At 38.7% G+C, this 18,596-nt stretch overlaps 1 protein-coding gene across 1 annotated transcript in view; it reads right to left on the bottom strand.

Moving 5' to 3' along the window:
* Nucleotides 1–16,995, bottom strand: part of CSTF3 (cleavage stimulation factor subunit 3) — a 49,010-nt gene extending 32,015 nt beyond the window's left edge. Inside the window, exons 1-3 of the mRNA XM_084263068.1 lie at nt 16,729–16,995; nt 7,370–7,471; nt 7,144–7,239 (exon numbers count right to left, since the gene is read on the bottom strand). Of these exons, the coding sequence (XP_084119194.1) occupies nt 7,144–7,239; nt 7,370–7,471; nt 16,729–16,758 (228 nt within the window). The 5' untranslated portion in view covers nt 16,759–16,995. The remainder of the gene's footprint in view (nt 1–7,143; nt 7,240–7,369; nt 7,472–16,728) is intronic.
* Between the last annotated feature and the right edge of the window lie 1,601 nt (nt 16,996–18,596).

The following is an 18,596-nucleotide window of genomic DNA, read 5'->3' as shown; positions in this document are numbered from 1 at the left end:
ACACTGGTTGTTTCTTATTCTGTTTCATGCACTAATGCAAACCATGGGGACTGGAGAGAATAAGCCCTCTAAGAAAGTTTAAGTCTTACACAGTTATACTACAAGAATTAAATAAGGCAAGTCAGATGATCCTCCAGCACACCACTGAAATTTTCCAATGAATTAATTTAGAGGAACTGTCTTAATTAATAAAGCCTATACAATTTAGACATATGTATAAGCTCCATAACTGTTTTTACTGGAATGAGCACAAAAATGAGTAAAATTACCAAGCTTCCTCAGCATACCATCACTTCTAGCTCTCCTCCTTGGGAAAGTCAAAGTAGTTAAAAAGCTCTGAAAGCCTTTAGCTCAGCAGTCAGTCTAACAAGACCTTTGATTACAAGATCTACTGACAGATCAGCAAGGTGTGCTTGCTGGAACTTGTGAGAACTGAGATTAGTATATGGACCCGGCCACATGGCTCAGCACAGCCTAAGGGAACAGATCCAGAGCCATGTAAAACATTTTCATTTCAGGTCAGAAGTGAGTTCTATCAAACATTCCTGCCTCAAGATATAACAGGACTCCACACTAGAGTTACTGAACATTTCTGAAAACTTTCCACAAACTAAACCTTTAAAGAACATCATTCTATTTAAAATTCTTGTCCTTAAACTGAAGTATTTCTGATCCCACAGTTCCAATGAACTCTGGATGTGCTCCCATGCTTCTAAACTATGAACAGCCATCACTGCCAAACTAATCAAACCCCAACACAGATCAGATTCCAGTCATTAAGATTTTCATGTGCAGTTAACTGCATGTACACAACATGCCACAGAAATGGTGAATCCCATCTGCGCAATTGTACAGTTATGCACCAATGCATATAATTTCTTCTGAATTTTGAACTGGTTTATGTAAGGAAAAATGTCAAAGCTTATAGTATTGGGTTTACAACACTTCACTGCTGAAGTCCAAAATTGATACTGGATGTATAACACCTGTCACACTGAAGCTATCAGTGAGAAAAAGCTTACCCTTACAAGGGGAATAAACAATGCACACTCTCAAAAGGAAAACATTTGTGCTGACAGGACACAGGAGTGCCACAATTAATGGCTTGCCTTCGCAGAAGCTTCTAGCTAAAAGAAGCCACTGTGTTCCATCACAGAAGTGACTCAAAGCCTTTTCATAGTCTGCAGAGAGACTAGCAGCAAATAAAGTCAAGCATTGGGGTTTTTTTGGTAGTAGCACGAGTAGGTAAGGTTTAACAGGAAGAACTCTCAGACATAAGTTTCTCAAAATCTGAATAAGAGCATCATGTAGCTCAACCAGCTGACAAGTGGAAGCTGGAAGAGATGCAGAAATGAATGAAAAATTACAATTAATAGCTCCCTCACCCACACAGATGAAAACCAATCTGTAGCCAACACAGGGTACCAGGAAAGCTTGATATTTTTACTTCTGGTTCCTTAAGATTCAGACACGAGAAAGAAGCTTGAGTTTGTGCCTGACCTAACACACGTATTTCCCCCTCAAAACATCAGACGAAGGATCAGTAAATGACTCCAACAAAAGAAAGCACACAATGAGAAAAGTTTTCACTGCACTTGTTACATTTTGAAAGTGAGACTTCAAAAGTGTTGTGAACAAGAGTTTTATATAACTAACACTTCTAATAGGGATGTTTCTGTCACCCCACACAGAAAGAATACAACAGAACAGGAAGCAGTTCATGTTTATTCATGTGAAAATAGCAACACTATCGAAGAGGGTTCATAGTCATCTCTTCATCAGGCATCACTTCCACTTCAAAAATTCAAATTCCTAACATTTTCCCATCATAACTTGACAATCAAATACAGAAAATAGAATAAAGAAACCCACTAGTGTTGTACCACGCATCTTCTGAAACTGCAAGTGTCAGTTAGGTGGATAACTTTCTGATATTAGACAACTTGTAGGACCATGGCAACTGTGCAAGAGGTACATGCCTGCGTTGACATATTGAATAGAAAAGACAGGAAAGAAGTTGCATTCACTTTCTAGCGCAAGTCTACAATAATCACACAGACAGAACAACATTTATTAACAGGAATGGAACAAGTCCACACATGAGTAAGAGAAGATCATAAATAATACAGTTGCAAAAAAAGATTAAAAATATCAGACTGAGGTAGTCAAGAATGTGCAATATGGATGTTTGTACAGGGCACCTGTACAGCAGTTTCTCAAAAGCAGAAGTTCAGTATGAGAATTGTGGCAGACTAGCATGGTGGGCATGGATTATAATGAATGTCTTCCATTAAGAAATCAACAAAGATCAGCTAGTGATATATACAGTATTTTCAGTTCAATGTACCACTAAACAGAACCTCAGCAAAGAAGTCTAATCTACTTTGACTTCTGATCACACCAACTTCATCCTGACAGAAATCAGTTCCCAGTTTTCCCCAAGCAGGATTATTTTGGTGGTACATATAACAATTTTTTTCTGAACTCAACCAGGCTGAAGTAAAACAAGGGAAGAAAATGCTTTGAAGAAACACAAACATTTTAAACAAAAACAATCATTTTTCTAAATGGTTTTATTTACATTTTTCATATACAAGTACGTTAAATGATACATTCTGACTAGTATCCACACCAGTGTAAATTACATGAATTAAAGATACTGATGTATTGCATATGATGAAATGCAAAGCAGCCAACCCTAAGCTTTGGTCCCACCCTTTGAATCCTCATACAGCATCTGGTTTGTTACTGAGACATCTAAAATTCAAACTGTTAGTATCAAATAGAAGTCATCTGAACATCTTGTTTCATTTCTTTAGAACAAGCAATAACACAAGTGTCTTACTTGCAAAGTTTGCAAGACCAAAAAATACAGATCAATAGCCAAACACTTTACACACGTTACTAGCTTTGTGTTTATTGTTTTTAGACTCGGGGTATTTGTCACAACTGTCTTGTGCTTATGATTTTTAAATCTTTAATTATGGCAACTTTTCAACCCCTACTAACAACAGTTCTAAGTGATTAGAATATAATGCAATAAACTCAACGACAGGAAAGATAAAAAGGTGTGGTGTGAACTGGCCTGAAACATTCAGGGCAATTACAGATTAAAGTGTCCACTTTGAGCAACTGGGATTAAAAATTCTTTAGATCATTAAAGAAATGTTGCAAACACATGAACATAGTTTAATAAGTGTGCTTAAGGGGATTTTCAACCTTGTGACTTCTCAAAGGAAACTAGCAGAGAAAAGGGTGGTAATTTCAGAACTACTGAAATATTTACAACACAAGTAAAGTAGAAGTTTTCTGAAGCCCATGAAAAGCATTATTAAGTCTTTCTGTACCTAAAAGATGGTTCAAACAGTTGAAGAGACAAAGGAAATAGTCATAGACAGCTGGGCCTATGGGATCATAGGGTGTAATACATCAGAATTTATTTTTACATTTCTGTAGCACCTTTTAGCCAGATGCTAAAAGCACTTTAATCACTAAAGTGAGCCTCACAACAACCCTGTGAGGTAGGTAGGTATCTGTTTTTAGTGGCAAAGCAGGTTAAATAACTTACCTAAGAAGACACAGTAAATCATCAGAGCCGGCTAGAATCCAGATCATGTGATCTATGAATTTAGCATTATGGCACACATGGGACAGACTTATATGCGTCTTTTTAAAACTGTGGAAGAGGCACTAATACGTGAATTGATTCAAGTTTACTGGAAGTAGATTTTAATGGAAAAGGTGTAAAGAGAAAAATGTGCTCTAAGCAACTAGAGAAAACAAGAGTAAGAATGGTGGCATTACTGTGCCACTTCCTAAATTTTAGCAGATGCAAACCAGCAAGTTAACTATTTTACTTGCTAAAACATGTATCAAAAATAGACCACTTGGTCTGTCAAATCCACTATATTCTCACGAGTATTAAGTATTCAAATGCTATGTCCCAAAATCATCGTGAACCGGGAGTTGTTTCATCCAATTCTATTGTTTGTGTCCTGAAACAGCTTCTTTGAATGTCAGAAGAAATAAGAACAGTGAAGGAATCAAAAATGTTTGACCAATTCAAGCTTTAATAGTAGAGTTCCCATGAACAAGCTGTCAAAGGACGCTCTTTCTATGTTATACTGACTACCAAACCAGTCATAATAGCAGCCAGAGCATATAAATGAGTGCTTGGCACATAAAATGTAAACACAAAGCATTCACTTACTATAGCCCAGTATGTGTATCAATAGCTATCAATTAGATGATAGAAAAAGTGCTGAGCACTGCTTTACACTATATTGCACTAGGGAACAGAGTCATACACAAAAAGGGAAATGGAGTCAGTGAGCTGAACAAACACTGTCATAGAAGCAAGAGGACATCACAGCAGTAGGGCCTGCACTTGGAAGTTTTACATTACAAAATGAATGGGCACATGCAAGGAAACTGTTTTTGCTGGTATTACAAGCAACGATTTCTACTCGAAGATTTGAAGTGACAAAAAGAACGCAACCCTCAAGTTACATAAAGGAAAATCTAAAGTTTTCTAACAACTTTATAAAGAATACAGCTGTTAGAGGGCTAGTTTCTGTTTTGTAAGGCCATAATCATAACCCTAGCTCATCTTCCAGTAATAGACTACTATGGAATGATATTCAGCTCAGATTTACGTTGTTCAGAGGACAAAGTTCTCCAGTGAAAGATAACCTACCAGAACAAGCCCCACTTTCCACTCCCTTTTTGTCTTTCTGTGATGCAAAGCGGAAACTATCACATTAAAGAGGAAAGCGATATGCTTGTTTTGACAACACAGCTTACAGATGACTAAAGATTTAGCATTTTTCAGATACCAAGGCAGTGGAAATGAATCAAAAGCAATGTTAAACAAAGATTTACCACAGGTGTACTTTCCCAACCCAAGGCTGGAAAAGATCTATACTTCTGAACTATCCAAGAGAAACTTTCTAGCAGGAAACTACTAAAATTTCCAAGGAAAAAAGCCTTTGGAAAATACCTTCCCTATATTCCTTGTACATCTTAAGGCTGCGACCAAAGAAGCTTCAAAACAATTACTCTCTCAAGTAGCCTTAAAAAGTTAATTAAGTCTTAATTTATGTTCAACCACACTGTTAAAAAAGCATTTAAGAAAACATTTCATTTTGAAGTTGCTCTCAGGTAGGACTGTACTTCGGATATGCAACTTAACACAGACAACAGTGCCTCACAGTGTGAATATATTTAGAGAGAAATTTGGAAATACAGTTATTTTAGTTTATAGCTACAGTCACATATACTAAAACAGGCAGAGATAATTACAGTGTTTTTTAGATAAATTGGCCACTTTGTGAGTTTTGAGAGAAGTTACTGGAACCAGAAAAACCAAAACTGTAGTCATAACTTGAATTTAAAAGCTTTGGCTACAATGAAAGATGAATTTCTAAAAAGTAACCTCTTCTATTTCTTTCTAATATAACCCTTTTCAAGTGTGACCTCTACCTGTACTCTACAGTTCACGTTTTCTCATTGTTTTGAATCACAGAATCATATATTCAATTTCTCTGATCCTTGAGGTGTAGTTATATGCAGACACACAGACACACACACACACAAGCTAGTGATCTTTATGCCATTTCTTTCCTTCTCAAATTTACCTTGTGTTACCTGGTTACCATACCTGCTGGAGAGAAGCTGATCTTCCTTTCTTGAAGGAGCACATAAAAAAATTATACCCTAGACCTGTTTTAAGCTTTGCCACTGCTAATGATTCTAAATACTACTAGATTATAAATCAGTTAAAAGGTATAGGTTAAGGGATATAATGTTTGTCAATTCATCTCTGAACAAGGTTGAAGACAAGAAGCCTCAAATAATCTTTGCACTGATATAGTATTTTATGCTGAAAGATCTAAAATGTAGTAGAGGCTTTCTGAGGTGGTTTTATTCAACTCTGAAATCTGGGGCATGGGAAAGAATGGTTTTAAAGAAGCACGGAAAACAGGTAACTTTATGTAACTAATTAGATTCTAAAGGCTAGATCCTATAGCAAACAATGCATGATACAAGAAGCTAATGGATTTGGCTGCAGGGTTCCAAAAGTAAAAATATACATGTGTATGTGTTAGTGCATTCACAGTCTCCCAAGTATGTCTAATCACTGACATTCCAACTACTAATACAAACTACTGGAAACAAATTAGTGGAAATTCTATGATATTTAATTAGATAATATTAAATTTAGGTTGCACTATAACATCTTACTATAAACTGCAATATAAAAAATTCTGTTAGATTCCCATGATCCCAATTTTATTTAAGAATCCTTAAGTTTTCCTGCCAGAACACATTTGGATACGTAATTTAATGTAAAGTTATGACACTTATACAATGTAGTTTTGGCACTCAAATTGCTGCCTAGCAATTTTCACATAAAATAAAAAAAAATTATCGTTTCTCATGTACAGAACACAGGTCTCCACCCTGTAATTCAGCGTGTAGAAGACCTGTCTAAAGGAAAATGTGCAGCTAGAACCCCACAAAAAGCATGTGTATTAGTAATAAATACCAGCTACAGAAAATATAGCTTCTAATTCTACAGCGCATTTCCTATCATGTAATTTAAATGACCAATGCACTTAATGGGAAGTTGTAAATAACTGTAATTTTGTTGGGATTTTTAGAAGTTAATGAGTTGTGCTAATGCATTTTCCTATCATTTAATTACAGAAATCCACTTCCATCCCACACCCTCCCTGAAAACACAGAAATAATTCCCCAAGAAAACAAAAAAAGATCCAAACATTCACAGAAAGCCATTCAAATAAGTTTGTATGTATAAATAAAAAAAGTCCTCTAAGTAAGTGACACAGGAGGCAATAAATTGACACGACAAGTAAATAAAAGGCTAAAGCACTCCGATACCATTAAAACGGTTTTAATGTTGTTGCAATTCCATAATGCAACAATCATCAGTTTGTAAGACCCAATACTGTAGAATATATTTTAATCACTCCTTTGTACCTATTTTACAAAATAAAGGCAAGGCATATTTTAAAACCCCCTTCTCCCTAGATATTATGTACCTATCTTATTTATGCTTATGAACATTAACTTAAACTCCTATTAAATGTTATATAAGAAAAAAAATGTAAAAATATTAACCTCTGCTTCAATGTACAGTTTCCAGAATCTGCCAGAACTGGGGAACTGGGCAACAAGGCGTTCATAGGTCTTCCGTGCTTTGTCTATAGGTTGATTCTAAAAATCGAAAAATCAAAACAGCATTTACAATATTATGTCTTATGTAAATGAATATTCTGATTTTACTCCAGAACCAAATAGTGTGAGTGGACCATAGATAAGGAAATGTAATCCTATGTCACTAAACCTGTGCCTCTCGAATGAGAATGCTCCAAGCGTCAAGGTCATATGGATTTTCTTCTAATTTCTTTTCAGCTTTCTTCACTTTTTCTGGGACATATTCGGCAGCCTGGAAAAATTAAAAAGACAACATAAGAGATCACAAGGGGAGTTTGAAAAGTTCTGTCCCGGCTACAAAGTCAAGCTAACAGCAACATTCTGACAATGTAATCCAGATGACAGCCTTCGTGCTGGATTTACTAAATTGCAATTTTATCTGGAAAGCAAGTTGTCCCAGTAAACGAGGGCTCTCTTACAGCAAGAAGTTCTATGTATTTGGTGATCCAGCAAAAAAGCTGGACCGAACTAGTTTCTAAAACACTAGAACAAATTTATTTGCCATAAGATTTACTGCACTATGTACTTCAAACAGTTTTGTCAATCTGGACTGATTTTTCTGTTGCAGACCAAAGCAAATCTAGGTTATTCTAAGAGTCATTCTGCATATGCGGGGCAGTATTTTGTCTTACACACTACAGATGTAACCAGCAAGCTAGGAAATTACAGTTGCGGCAGCTGTACATGTTATTCAGGCACAAGTTGTTAGCTTTCTGATCCGTGAGTGTATTCCTACATTTACCTTCCTACCTTAAAGCATTTTTTTAACATTCAGACATTCTATTTGAGTTTAAAAACTATTTCTATATTACAATTTGATATTACATTCTATTTGAGTTTAGAAGCTTTTTGGATACTAAAAGCTGCCCCAAATGGAACATAGTAACTTAACGTAGTTACTATTATACTATAGCATTAAGGGTTCTTTGAGGCTTGTGGAAATAGCTCTATGATCTCTGGACTTTTTTTTCTAGATATAACACTGTTAGCAAAAAGTAGATGAAAAAAAATACAACCTGATGATCACATACAGACCAGCTTTAGAACACATTTGTAAAAACCCTAAATGAGATTAGTTTCTTTATTAAGTGTGAAATACAGTTCTGACCTGTACTCCAAACAGCTTACTTACTAACTTTCCAAACTTGACACATTTTCAGGCAGATGTTAACAATCCCAAATCACACAATCAAGTAAATTCTTGCCTTCATAAGATGTAACAATAACATGTGAAATGCTCCAAGACCTTTCTTGTGAAATTTTTTAAGTTAGCTACATAATTAGTTAGAATATAAAATCATGTATAGTGCAGTATGACTGACTGTACAGAAAATTAAAAAACACCCTGTCAATTGCTAAAAGATTGCTTCCAAGAAATAATTTTAATGCTTAATATTGGAGCCAGGTCAATACATAGCTCTGAAGATGAAAAAGACAGTGATCAGGACAGAGAACTGATGCTCCTATCAAAGGGGCCATCACACACTTCTAAAAGGAAAGAGAAACTAGACACTACAGAGGTAGAGGTATGACTTGTAGTATGAAACATCTCTATTGTACATTACTCCTAAATGAAAGGAGATACTCCAAAATACAAATGCAAGGTATTATTAATGGAAGACCACATATAGTGGCATTATAGGAAGATAAGCTGCCAGCAAAATTATTGTACAAACTAGTGACTTAAGAAAGCTGAGGTTAGCAAATACCGTAAGCCCGAGTTGCTTAGGAACATCAACTTTATTTTTAGTAGTCCTCTGCTTAACAGCCTTTGTCAACCTCTGCAAATGCATTACTGTACAAGAGTGCTTATATTACACGTTGCAAGTCAACATGATAATTTAGAAAAAGCTACCACTCTTATGAGCATTTTTAAGTACTAGCAGTTTCTGCATCAGTCCTACTAGCAGGATATAATACAAAGTATATCCCTTAAAATAATTTAAATGATATTTATTTAGAAAGTGGACAAATGCCCTGACATGTAATAGCAGTCATGCATGAAAGGGTAAAAGGAAAAAAATCAGGAAGGGATATATTTAACTCCTTTAAAAAAATTTCAATTTATTTTTCACATCATTAACATTGATTGCTCAGTGCAAAGCAGTGTAGCCTGAAAAACAAGAATCAAGTCCCAGAGCAAACCAAACTGTAAAAATGAATTTTATTTAAAAACAAGAAATTAAATTAGTAGCTCAAAGGTGTCAGCTCAAAAGCAGTAAACTTATAAATTTCCATGTAAATATTTTTACATCCCAAAGTCCATCACAATTCTCTGTGATACCACACGTTATACTTCAATCAATCTAGGCTTAAAATGCAAAACACTGTATCTAGTGGCTTTATTTCTTCCACAATAATATGCATAAACATATTCCAGCTTACAGAAGACAGCACTGCAGCTGAAATTTCCCAAATTTAGACTATTTATGTAAGTTATCTCCACAAATGACCCAAAGTTGAAATGTTGTTTATTCAGTAAAGCACTAATTCAAATTTGCCCACATCAGTGGTAAGCATTGATTCTCACATTCCACCTCACTGAAACACATTTCTCAACTATTCAATGAAGCATATATTATTCTGTATTCAATTAGACAAAAATACCTATCAGGAGTACTGTTAGTGTCAGCTAACCCACAAGAATCAACTGAAGCATTTGTGAAAAGTGTTCTGCACCCTAAGTAGTGACTTTCAAACAGGAAAAAGTAGAATGGGTCACTGAAGCACTCCTCTATTTTTAATAGTAGTTATGTCAAACCTCAGCTATTTTTAGTAGTAGTTATGTCAAACCTTTCCATGTGACACAAAACTCAACTGATACTGCAATGAAACAGTTAAGGCTTCCAGGAACTTAATTTTATCAATGCAGATATAGTGCAATAACCCCAGAAAGGCTGAAATAACCTAAACGCTAGTAAGATGCAAGATCATAGCAATACTACACTGATTTTGTATACTTGATACAGGACTCCAGTGTAAGAACCATTTATTCTTTTATTAGGAGAAAAAGGCTAATTTCCTAAGTTAGCAAATATCTACTTAGCATCAGATAAAGTTCTTCATGCAGTTAGAAAAGAAAGTTTAGAGGAGCTGTACAGAGTTGAAAATAATGCTATGATCAGGGTTTTAAACTGGACTGCTTGGAATTGCTTGTACTTTATGTCATATGTAACCCCCAACTTCCTAAGGTCAGTGTGCACTCCTCCTGTCCATATCCATCTCTGGGATGGATAAAAGCCTTCACACTTCATACAGGCAAACTGTACTGGAGGCAAATCAGTGTCCTGGGTGTTATCTGAGCCAAAACAAGGCTCCACTACCTTGCACTTTCAAGAACAATCACACCTGACATACTGGAGAACTCAACACTTAGGACTTCCAGTCTGAACTGTTCTGTCAGAACTAGGAGTGTGCGCAAAGATGCATTCAGTTATACATGGAATCTGTGAGGACACCTACTGCAAGCACGCAGTGAACCGGAACAAGGAGCTTGACTTTTAACCTACCTCAGCTATAGCCAGAAACACCTGATCCCAGTTTTGAAAACTGCACGTTAGCTGCACTCTGAGCTCAGATCTGGAGTTACCACAGTTCAAGGACACGTGGCTTTCGGTTACGTACGTTTAATTGCGCAGCTTGCACAACAGCCCATGTGCAACGTTCAAGATTTAATTCCTGGGTGTTTGTTCACTGCCATGATCCTGCCGCTCGCATTTTCAGTCCCTCCCTCTGGTTTCACAGAGGCACTTGAGTTAACCTTGTCCTGTAACAAGCTAGTTCAGGAAGTTAAATCTTCAGAAAAATAATCCTATTAGAAAAATTATTAGCTTTCTAATGGTTCAACTCCTTTATTTCAGAATCAGATGTGACGCAGAATAAAAAATGTAAAATCATACAGGACTTTAGCAGTCCCAACTTTAAGCTGATCAAACTACCATAAAACTGCAGCTGAGATAGACACTGGCTTTTAACTTCTTTTTACTGCCTGAAAATAAAATGCTGCAAGAACTGTTGCATATAAACCGAAAAAACACTTTCTTCCTCTGCTTTTGCTAACTCTGTTCAGTATACCTCCCACCTAATTGGGCTCGTATCCCACAAACAATCCTCTGAACATCACAGAATTATTTTAGCACTTAAGGTTCCATGTTCACAAGTATCTGTATTATTACCATCTGGTCTGATTCAGTTTCCTTATTTATACACAAATTACAACTGTTTTTTAATTTCATAGATACTATGAGTAAAATGGTATTTATGACCAGAGTTTCTGAAATCTGAAAAGATCTAAAATCAAATTACCCAACAGGAAGTCTAGTAGCTCCTTCCTGTAAATATATCAGCTGCACAAAACCTAAATTTGAATTCATAAGGATGCCTAAGGAGTAAGAACAGACAAAACAAAGTTGACTTCTAGTGATTAATTTACCAGCCACCTTCAAGGAAAAAATTCTTAGTTTATACTTTACTGCTAAGAGCAACAGCTAAAAGTTTCCCCATGTCTCTGAGAATGAGCCCTCATGACTCCAAATCGTGGAAGAAAAATACCTAGCCAAACACCTCCTCTGACTGTTGGCACCACCTAATGGATCCAATTGCTTAAGGCATCGTCCTGTCTCCAATAAAGAAGGAGCCAAAAGGGAAGTTGTTTAAACAGCTATTCCACCTGTGAAATAGCCAGCATAATACTTTAAAAGTTACCACTAATTATAAAATGAGAGCTTCTACAAACAGGATCTATGGGCAACTGTATACAAAAAGGCAGGAATTTTAATGACTACTTCAGTCAAATTCGTTCAGCACCCAAAAGGAATTTAATGTCTATTAAGATAGAAGCTACTGGTTGGAGGTTTTGACCAGCTGCTACAGTTTAGCACCACCTGGTCTGTTAACAGACCCAGTGAATATAATTTCAAATATATTTAACATGCAATTTAAAGTTAGTTTGTTATCCAGATAGGTTAATTTATAGGTTTGTCTACCTTAATGTTTTTTTCTTAAAGTTTAGTTACAGCTGAATACATGCAGAACAAGTTTTAAATTCCTTTCTTTAGTAAGACAGCCCTTCATTACACTATAGTTACACCTTATAAATCTTTATATTGTCTTAAATCCGTTTTTAATGTCTTGCCTAATTCTATTCTACACTAAGTCAATTCAATTTTTGTTCTTTAAGACTGGATCACTATTAACAAACATAACCCAGCATACTAATCTCAAATAATTTAAAAAGGGATATTTCTGTAAGTACTGCTGCTTCCTACCCCCCCAATCTGGGATGTCTCATACCACTGAACAAATCAGGATTTTCAGACTAGCAATTATTACTATTCTTTCCTCATGAAACTATTTCCCAAGCGTTGGTATTTATACAGACACATTTTCCACCAACTTCTTCTTGGTATACCTGAAACTTACTCATCTTGGAAACGCTACTACAATATTGTATACAGTTGTGTCAAACTTGGAAAAATCCACAATTACCAACTCAAATCCTGCCCCACCAATCCCTCTGTTAATTCTGTTTACAACACATTCTTATAGTAAACAGTGACAGTAACCCCAGTTTTACTACATATCATATAAAACAATATGTTCTTATATGAGTTGCTTTCAAATGGCTCCTCCTGAGAAGTTAAACCCACAGAGTCCTGCAAGAATGAACTTCTGCTTTCAGTATTGCACCTAGTGACACCTATTTTTAAATTTCTAAGCTAAAGTTAACTACAGTAACATTTCCTATTGCATTTAGAATTCAGAAACTTACATGATGTACTGACAGACACATGGCACGAATGAGAGGAAGGAGTAGGGACAGAAGCACCAGTAAGAAACTAGAATGCACTGCGTTAGGGGTCTTTTCTATGGTCAGAGAAACAGACACCTTTTTACAGAGCTCAGTCTTGGACCAGGTTCACAGTCATGCCAAGTAACACGCATCACAAGCTGGATTATTTCAAACAGTTAAGAGGAAGCATGAAATGCATGTTCTAGCCTTAAAAGATTAGAAGGCCACTAATGCAGGGGTGAAGCATTGAGTCTTCAGATAAAATTGATGCCTAGTAAGTATATATTCAAGTGGACAATGATAGCGTTTCTGACATAGTAGACAGAAGCAAAGAGCACAGCAAATTTAGGTCTTGTTAGAGAGTACATAAAAAAGCCATCACACACTTGAAATGAAACTATATGTATACACTAAGGTCCAGAAAAATGTACAGACATACACAGATGCAAGCACATATTCTTTGTAACCTTGACACAAAAAGACTGAGAAGAGCTTGTCAGGGAATTCTCTGGCAAACGGGCAGATGCAGCCTTTCCGTTTATGAACATGAATTTCTATGATCTAGACAGGGCTAGATATTCTAAAACCTGACCTTAGAAATTCTGGTTTGGTAAAATCTGTTAGGTCCCTGCCAGACTCCTGCTAAATTCCACAGGATTTTTAAGACCTGACATGATTCAACCAGTTCTGCAGAAATGAATTTGAGTCCAGCACAATTAACACATTGCAAGAACATAAAATATATTGCCATAGCAGTGGCTACATCATCACACTTCTTCACCTCCCCTCCCTAGTCTATTCTACAATAATGATGCAAGGAGAAGAAAACCTAAATAACATAGTTTAAGCTCCTAATCTACACAGCTAAGCTGTCTAAAGATGCCTGAAGCGAAGCTCAGCCTAAAGGCAGTAAAGCGACATTTCAATTGCACCACACCTGACCTCCAAAACTCCAGCTGGGTCCAGCTGGTAACCTCACAGTACTTTTACTCTCCCATATCCATACATCCAACATTCCACACTCAGATCTTCTTTCCCACACAGCTTTGTACTTGCTGGAGACAATGTGGCAACGTTTGCTGTTCACCTGGATGCTTTTCGAAGAACCCTAAGATCTAGGAAGCAAGATGAAGACACATCTGCGTGTCTGAGTGAGAGCCAACTTATCACACATACACCTTATGTCACCCCCTTGTACTGATCTATGAGACTAGCCATAAAAATGGCACTTAAAAATTCAAAAGCTGGTTACAGAAGCAACAGATGAAAGCTGAAAGAGCTAAGTCAGATACAGTCTAACCACTGCCTAACTTCAGCTTCCTACAGAAAGGAACATTTAGAACCATAAGAATATTGCATGCATAAAGTCAGGGTGCACTTCAGATAGTGCTAGGTGTCAGTATAGAACAGCTACAGTGTGGGGAAGGGTGCAAGGCATAGCTGCCTCCATCCCAATGCTTTCTTGTTCCTCCTTCCAAAGACATATGGTGAATTTGGGTCTATCCTGGTCTGTAAGACTGCAGTTAGACTAGCCAACACTTGCTAAGACTACACCTGTCTCACTACACAACTGGATGATTGGTACCTAGAGCATGGAAAACTTCATGGTAGTATTGCTGAAGACTGATATCAAACTATCTTAACATTAGAAGAAACAGAAGTCTGCCAGGGTAAGGAAAAAAGTAGAGAATAAGTGGAACAGAAGAAAACTGATGGGAGGTAAGTGTTCATGAAATTAGAGACTTCTAGGAAACCAGAATCCAGAAGAGGATAGTGTAAGAAAAAAATAGAATTTAAACCAACCTATTGAAATAAAAAAAGGATGCCTTGTAGGTTGTTTAAAGTGTACCTAACAGGGAAATAGTAATCACCATAGGTAAAAAAATGAACTTTTAATATGGATTTAAAAAAATTCAAGCCATATATTAAACTACATGCTGCAAATGATTTGGAATTTGTTGACTGCTAAAGCCCTCTGTAATATGGCATCATAATATTAAAGGTGGTGCTTTCCAGAATAAATTTTATTTCAGTATGCAGACAGTAATTCAATCTTTTGCATATTAAATTTTCCCTTGCAAATAAATAAAATCTTATTAGCATTAAGTTACATAGTAACATATTTCAAGCTACAGAAACACACTACTTGAAACAAAAGTTAAATTATGCAATTCAACATCAATGTAACTTAAAAAATATACTGGAGTGGGTAGGCTTAAATGTGAAACATACTGCACATCAGGAGTATCAGAATGTTACTGTAACATACTCTTACTTCTTTGTTGCAATCTACCTTGTGAAGCCAACCATTCTGAAGAATGTCTTGCTTAAACATACTGCAAGTACACTTCCTAACCTGACCACCTTTGTGCTGGCAATTCATAAGTGTTCTCCCTAATGAAACAGAAATTGGTTATTTTAAGTTCTGAGCAATTGCCTTTCTTACCCCCTCAGAACTGGTGATTTTACAAAGAGTTTACACACTACCCAGACACAACCACCCAGTTCTGTAAAAAGACTGACATTCTACAAAGAAATACTTCTTACAGGATCACTGAGTCATCAGCTTAATTTTAAGTATTTTTGTAGACTACATGAGCTTCTAAAGTGTGCCACGATACCAACCACTCCTCCTTCAGTAAGGAACTTTCATCTTCAGCCCTCCAACCAACACTGATTTTAAACATATCCCTATTAAAAGGCCTATTTAAGAGAAATGGTGCCAACTAGTAGCACATAGCTCAAGTAATATCAGAATTTTAAAAACGACATAGGGGATTGTTCACACCTGCCTTTAAAATAAGTTATATATTAGTATATTAACAAAGCTATCCAAAACCAACTGAAACAGTATTTATCCCTTCCCCAAAGCAAGAATGCTGTACGTCAAAGAAAATTCTTTATTAAATAAGTGAGACCTTTTTGTCTCTAATGTGTAAGTGTTTTAATCCCGCTTTATGCTGGAGAAAAAAAGGTATTCTTGAAGAGGCACACAGCCTTATATGTCAATATATGTTAAGCGCATATATATGTTCAGCAAACACTCATTTTACAATGCAAATATATCAGTATAAACTGCTTATGCAGATTTAATTTCATTGCGGAATGTACTCAATGACCAAAAATAAATGAGAGAAGTAAAGCTCACTGGACTGTCTATTGTCCACCTCGACCTGAATTAAAGTTCGCTTACCGGGAACGCGAAGGCTGAGAGAAACGCAGTTTTCAAAGCATGACCGGTTTTACCGGGGGCGGACGCTGGGAGCGGCTCCGCGCACCCCCTTCCCCCAGCGCAACGTTTTGCTGACGGAATAAACTCGAATTCCTCAAAATGGGTGTGTGCGGGGGGGGAGGGGGTGGTGGAGGGGAGCCCTTCACCGACCGCGTCGTAGAGGGCACACCAGCACGGCTGAGAAACACCGAAAGAGGCAAGGGCCGCCCTCTCGCTCCCCGGCCGTGCTCCCCCTTGGCCGCCGGGGCGGCCCCCGGTACGGCCAGCAGCACAACGGCAGCTCCGGGCGGCGGCCGCCCGGCTGGCTGACCACATATGCTGAGCCATACACTCAGCCCCGCCGAGGCCTGCCCAGCACAGCCTCCACTGGGCAGCCCCAGACCAGGCCACCCCACCGCCACGGCGGCCCTGGCACCCACCGCTCCCCTCAGGGAGCGGCCTGCGACCTCACCCTCCTCCCGCTCACCTGGTCGCCGGCAGCTCCCTCTCCAGACATTGCGTGTTAAAACACGGCCGGGGCGCAGAGGCCCCAAGCAAATTAAAAAAACCTCCTTTAAAAGGGCGCCCAGCGCTGCCGCCCTCGGCAGCTCCACCGGTCGCGCCAACCGCCGCGGCCCACCGCTCCTGCAGCGCTAGCAACAAAATGGCGGCGCGGTGCCTCCAGTCCGGCTTTCAGCGGGGGCGGGGGGAGGAGCTGCGCCGCGGGGGGCGCTGGGAAGAGGCAAGGGCGGCGCACGGGGAAAGCGGTGGGAGACCGGAAGTGCGTCATGGGAGTGCGCGGGTGTGGGTTGGAAGCGGTCGGCGGACGTGTTCCCTGCGGGAGGCGGCCGAGGGAGGCGCGTCGGCGCTGCGCCGGCGTCAGGGCTCGGCTTCGCTCCCCGGCGTGGCGCGGGGCAGGCCTGTTCCCTGTGGGCCAGCCCTGCCTGGCTCCCGCTGCGCCGGGCAGGGCGGAGTACCGGGGTCCGCGAGTAGGGCGCTCCCCGGAGGGCGGCGGAGTAGGGCTGTGAGGCCGCGGGAGTCGTGCTCATGGCGCTCGCGAGGGCCGCGGCGCGGGCCTTTGCTCGTACCGCTCGGTCTCGGTTTCCTAGCGGGCCGCTTGTAGCTGAGAGCTGGAAGGACAGTGGGCAAAAAGTAGGATGGTTTGGTGACGTCTCGCCCTGGCCCTGACGAGCCCGTCATGGGGTACCCGTTTAACGAAGCGCCGCCTGATGAGCAGTCGCTTTGCAGCGAGCCGCCCCTCTCCTCTTGGTGAGGTAATGTCGGCAATGACTGCCAGCAGTAGACCCCTTCCACCTCATGAGAGCTCTTGTTACTCGAGGAGGCGAGTCCAAAAGACAGGTTAAGAGGTCGTAGTCTCGAAAGACTTCAAGGCCACAGGAGGCAGCTTCCCCTAAAGCTTCCTGTCTTTATTTACAAGGTAAATTTACAGTCAGTCTGTGAGACAGGGGCTTTGAATCGGCCACTGCAGAGGAACTGTCTTCTGTATTAAACAAATTCGTTGAAGGAGGCTTGGCAGATACCAAGATGAAAGCTGGCTTGTCTGCCTTCACAACAACAGTGTAAGTGTTCTTAATGTTGTGTAATAGACATATTTATACAGAAACACTGGGTGTTACCACTGTTTGGGTTCCTTTCTGCTTCATCTTACAGAAGTCACCTTAAACCATGGTAACGTGTGGAAAGAGGACATAAGAAAAGCATTCTGTTTAACCTTTTATTATGAAGCTTGACACATACCATCCCCCCCCCCCCCCAAACAGTAACAGATAGTAAACACTTACTTGACTTACCTGTGGAGTAACATTTTTCTTCTCAGTACCAAAGCATTTTGCTTGTTATTCTTCAGAAGTAAAATACAAACATGCTTATCAATCTGTCTTGAGAGGTGAGCTGTCTGTCCTGTTCTCTGATTTCTTAGAGAATAGCAATTTTGTGATACAAGGCTAGTTTGTTGTTTCATAGGGCCTATTTATTCCATATCATAACAGGCTCCATTCTGAAAGTCTTTGATATATAAATATGCTTTCCTTAAAAAAAACAAAAGGCATTTCTAGTTCATCAGTGTAATGTTTTTTCATTTCCCATCTAGGAACCAATTCCTTCTAAGTAATTGCTTAAAGCAATGCTAGTGAAATGTCTAATTAGGTAATACATGTGCTATTCTAGGTCTACAGAGTGTCAGCTGTCTTAGTGGCCTGGTTGAAATTTTGTTCAAGTTCTTTAGAGTTTTTTTTTTTGTTCAAGTATATTTCTGTTCCAATTCTAGCTTCTTCAGGCTTTGGCATTGCCTTTGGCTTCATAAAATGATATAGTTTTAAATGGCAAAAGCATCAG

This window comes from Gallinula chloropus, assembly GCF_964237585.1.
Source record: "Gallinula chloropus genome assembly, chromosome: 4".
Classification (NCBI taxonomy): domain Eukaryota; kingdom Metazoa; phylum Chordata; class Aves; order Gruiformes; family Rallidae; genus Gallinula; species Gallinula chloropus.
This window is presented reverse-complemented; position numbering and strand designations above follow the sequence as displayed.